A 4,383-nucleotide genomic window follows, 5' to 3' on the forward strand; every position below is an offset into this window, starting at 1 on the left:
TAAAACTAGAGGGATAATTTATAATTTAAATAAATCTAAAATGATGTGTTTGTAATTTACCCAAAATAATATATGTACATATATATATAATATAATTAGATATAAGAAAAGAATTTTAAATATAAATAAATAATAATCCTAAAAATCTTACTATTTATACATATATGAAAATAAGGAAAATTATTTAGTGTTAAAAATTTAAATGATTCTCAAATTTTTTGACTATTTAAAATGTAGTCCAGTATAACAAATATCGAGTATCCGTGAAAGTGGGATGAGGTTGAAAAATTCCACTGTAGTGGAGGTGGGGCAGGGGCAGGGGCGGGCCGGGGTGGAGGTGGAGTTTGTCCACAGGAACGAGGGAGAGAAATGGCAAACACGTCCAACTTGCCCTATAACCATCCTAATCTTAAAAAAATCAAACCAAACAAGCTGATGCCCTTCTAACCACTTGATGTGACTGTCTAGATGAGTGGTAACTACCTGTTCAAAACTGACTGACTGTCTTAGATGAGTGGTAACTACCTGTTAAAAATTGACTGTCTAGAGGAGTGGTAACTATCTGTTCTAAATTGAGATGCCAAGCCCCAAAGTGTAAAATATAATGCCCAAAACAATATAAACAACAATTATCAGAGTGGCGCAGCGGAAGCGTGGTGGGCCCATAACCCACAGGTCCCAGGATCGAAACCTGGCTCTGATAATTAAGTACAAATTTTTATAAATTTTTTTATAGAAAAGACATTCATAGGAAATAGATGAGATAAAGGAAAATGTTCCACAATAGGCAATGATTTAACACAAACCACCCGAGAAGGTACTCGGGGTCCTTGTTATGCCTTAAATGGTTGCCATTTTGCATTTTAAAGTTGATTTATCCAAAATGTGTTCAGATTCATTTTAAGTGCGGATCCCACTAAGAAAATTGAATTTTAACCACCCAAGGCAATTTAAGATAAATTTCTTGGCAAATTTTCTAGGTTTCTATCTTTTCTGCATCGTTTAAAGGGCAGCATGCTGCGCAGAAGAGGGACCCCATTCTCCCCAAGAAGAGGCAGGTTGGAATAAAAAGAAAGATCACTCGATAGCACAATAGTATAAATTAAGGAAAAAACAAAGAATATTATACATAATTTTATCTAGAATGATGTAATAATAACAATCTTAAAAAAATTAGTCGCATTGATGGACCATTGGCCTTTTGTTCTTAAAGTGATAGACCATTGGACTTTTGTTCTTAAAGTGATAGGACACGAGGTTACCATATTATTTGGATCAAATAGCACTATTCGCGTAAATATACCATAGAACTCAAAAGAGTATTTTTTTTTTAGTTGGGTTCTTAGAATACCACTTAAACTACTGATAAAGATAAAGAAGCAGAATTTGTGTGTTCCTACTTGGCTTCCTTGAAGATGTTTACTCTTAGTCTAATTCTAATTACAACAGTAAAAAGAGCAAAACTAGATTCACCTTGAAATCAAAAAACCCAAATTCCGAATGTAGGAAAAAGGAAGCACCAGTATCAGTCACCTCTTCCACTGCTTTTGACTAGGTTAGAATGAACCGGCAGTGTCGAAAACCTGCCAAAGACACATTCATATCAGCCAAATACACATTTATATCATTAACACAAACTAGTGTCCATTGATCTGTTTGGTTGCTAAGAATATCGTAGTGAAAATCATAGCATATGAAAAATCTTATTTCCCTATTCTTATCCTTTTTGTTTTCTGTTTTTTGTTTTCATTTTTTGTAAAACACAAACTTGTTTGATGAACTGTTTTCGAAAAATGCAGTGGGCAAAAATTAATGTGTTACTGATCTTTTCATTGTTTTTGTTTCCAAAAACATCAAAAATAAAACTTGTGGCCTATTTGGTATCAATTCTGTTTCTTTTTCCATTTTTTGGAAAATACAATTTTGTTTGACGAACCGTCTTTGAAAACTATATTGGAGAAAAATTTCTTAAAAAAAAATTTGTTTTCCAACACAAAAGTGAAAAACAAAACACAAAGAAAACAAAATCGAAAACAAAGCACACCAAACACTACAGCCATTTGATTAATTGAGTGTTCTATCTAACAACTTAAGCTAAAGCATCCAAAATTAGCAAGAACACAAGAGAAAATCCGAGAAACCAATACAATTCAATCAACAAATATAGCTTTCAAGAAGATTGTGACAAAAATACCCAAATGAGAGAAAAACAGATAGCTTACTTGGGTCAGCATTGATGAGCATTGCAGTGCCTCCAAAGCTACAAGTCCCACCACTCCTCTTGCTCTTCTGCCAATAACTATTGAAAGCATAAGAAGCATGAGCAACAATTGTGTCAGGTGAATAACAACCCCCATTTGGCTTGATCTCTTCACAATCAGCTCCACCCTCACCACAAGCATAGTCCAATGCCACCTGCAATGTCTCTGCTGGCACACTAGGCTTAGCCACACACCACACCTCACTCTTTTCCCCCACCACCGGCGGCGGAGCAGCCACCGAACCACCGCCGGAGGGGTTGCACGGCGGCAGATTGGGACCGTAAGGCGGGCTCGCAATCGGAGGTAGTGAAAATGGGGGCGGCGGAGAAGATATGCCGACTAATGGGGGGAGAGGGGTTTTGGCTACATTTGCAGGAACAGAGTAACCAATCGGGGATTGGGTTGGGGCTAATGGGGTTGGCCTTGCTGGGAATGGTTCTACAGCCTTGGATTCCATGAATGAGAGCTTTCTGCTCATGGGTTTTGATTCTTTTTGGATCATAAGCACATTGATCTTGTTTAGATTGAAGAAAAACCCATGATTGTTCATGGACTGAGTGTGAAATGAGACCAATCTCAGTGTCTCCTCTGGGAAATTTTGGAAATTTGGAGGTGGGTTCACTGAGTAAGTTGAGTTAGTGTTCTGCAAGAAGTCCAAGAGAGGTTTGATGTATTTCTCACCCAATGATGGGTTCAAGTTCAAACAGTTGGAAGAGAAAGAAGCAGAGACTTTGATTTCTCTCTCCAAACCCCACCTAGTGAGAGAGTGGTAAATGTTCTTCAGCGATGGGAGGACCAAACCCATTTGGTGTTCTTGGTTTGTTTTGCAGAGGACAGTGTTGCCAGCAACAATGGTGGTGATTTTTGTGGCTGGGTAACAGGTTAGAACATGGGTTCTGACCCATTTTTCAGCTGAATCAATACTGTTTGAAACCTCATTGAGGCGTTCATGAGCCACAGAAACAGCCACAGGAAGACCTGAATGAGACAGTGATTGAAGGATTGTTAAAGATGAGTCATGGAGAGTCAAGTGTTCAACCGATTCTTTGCTCGCACCTGCAGAGAAAGAAATGAAAATGGGGTCTTTCAGAGGAAAAACAAAGAACGAAGAGAAAAACCCTGAAAAATGAGTGTAAATAAGAGTAGATTTGAACTGTTTTGGGTTGAGTTTTTGCTTACCAGTGAGACCGATGAAACCTAGAAAGAAAAGATGTGAGAGCCACACCAACACCATCTTCAACATTTTGGTTGATTTCAGAAGCAGAGTTGAATGCAGATGATCTATAGAGATTAGGCTGAAACTTTTTAGAAGCGCTTTTGTTCTCTCTCTATGGAGATGCTATATTGGTTGCTCTTCGACTAAGCCTATGTTTGGGAAGAAAAAGCCCAGGCTTTTTTTGGCTAAAATAGTCACAAAAAATAAAATAGGCTATTTTAGTCACAAAAAACAAAATATCAAATCCAACCCATAATCATTACAATCCTCTCTCACAAAAAAAGTCAAAAAAGTCAAAAAGTCAAAAAGTCATTCCCAAACCAGGCTAAAATAGCCCAGGCTAAAATAGCCAAAAAGTCAAAAAGCCAAAAAGCCAACCCACTTCCCACACGGAGTCTAAGGCTGCAAACAACTGAGCCGAGTTCGGTTCTGAAATCAAACTCGGCTAGTTTATTTATCAAACTTATTTATTGAATTTGAATTTATCAAACTTATTTATTGTATTTGAACTCGAACTCACTTAGATGCTAGGCTCGTTAATATTAATAAAATTTGAATTTGGCTCGATTCAGTTTGATAATTTTTTATATTATTTAAATAAAAAATATTATTTAATATATAAATAATATATATATAACACTCTATTACTTTAATATATCAAATTTATTACAACTGTATTAAAATTAATTTTAATGTTTATGCCTTACTTAAAAGTCCCAAAGACAAAATCATACTGATACAAGGTAGTACTAATGATGCTAATATAGATGTTCCTACAACTATTTGCTGGCATGACATTACTCTTCCAGATAATTAGATCACAGTCAATGAAAATTATGTTCATCCACTCAAACTAATTTTGAAGTAATTCCTCTTGTTAATCCACAATTATTAACTCTTAGTAAA

At 36.2% G+C, this 4,383-nt stretch overlaps 1 protein-coding gene across 1 annotated transcript; it reads right to left on the bottom strand.

Moving 5' to 3' along the window:
- Positions 1-1,266: 1,266 nt before the first annotated feature.
- On the bottom strand, positions 1,267-3,634 carry LOC114276818 (glucan endo-1,3-beta-glucosidase 1). Its single transcript, XM_028218654.2, has 3 exons — positions 3,441-3,634; positions 2,223-3,317; positions 1,267-1,583 (listed from the first exon to the last, which is right to left on the bottom strand). Exons 1-3 carry the CDS (start codon positions 3,502-3,504, stop codon positions 1,552-1,554), a joined length of 1,191 nt encoding a protein of 396 aa, XP_028074455.2. The 5' UTR covers positions 3,505-3,634; the 3' UTR covers positions 1,267-1,551.
- Between the last annotated feature and the right edge of the window lie 749 nt (positions 3,635-4,383).

This window comes from Camellia sinensis, chromosome 4 (genome assembly GCF_055761805.1).
Source record: "Camellia sinensis isolate YWXY chromosome 4, ASM5576180v1, whole genome shotgun sequence".
Lineage (NCBI taxonomy): Eukaryota > Viridiplantae > Streptophyta > Magnoliopsida > Ericales > Theaceae > Camellia > Camellia sinensis.

Bases quoted from the DNA above. Each gene is read 5' to 3' on its own strand.
- LOC114276818 (XM_028218654.2), bottom strand. From the start codon at position 3,504: ATGTTGAAGATGGTGTTGGTGTGGCTCTCACATCTTTTCTTTCTAGGT. The intron at 3,318-3,440 runs GTAAGCAAAAAC...CTTTCTCTGCAG, and splicing joins AGGTTTCATCGGTCTCACTG to GTGCGAGCAAAGAATCGGTT. The intron at 1,584-2,222 runs GTAAGCTATCTG...TGTCTTTGGCAG, and splicing joins GCTCATCAATGCTGACCCAA to GTTTTCGACACTGCCGGTTC.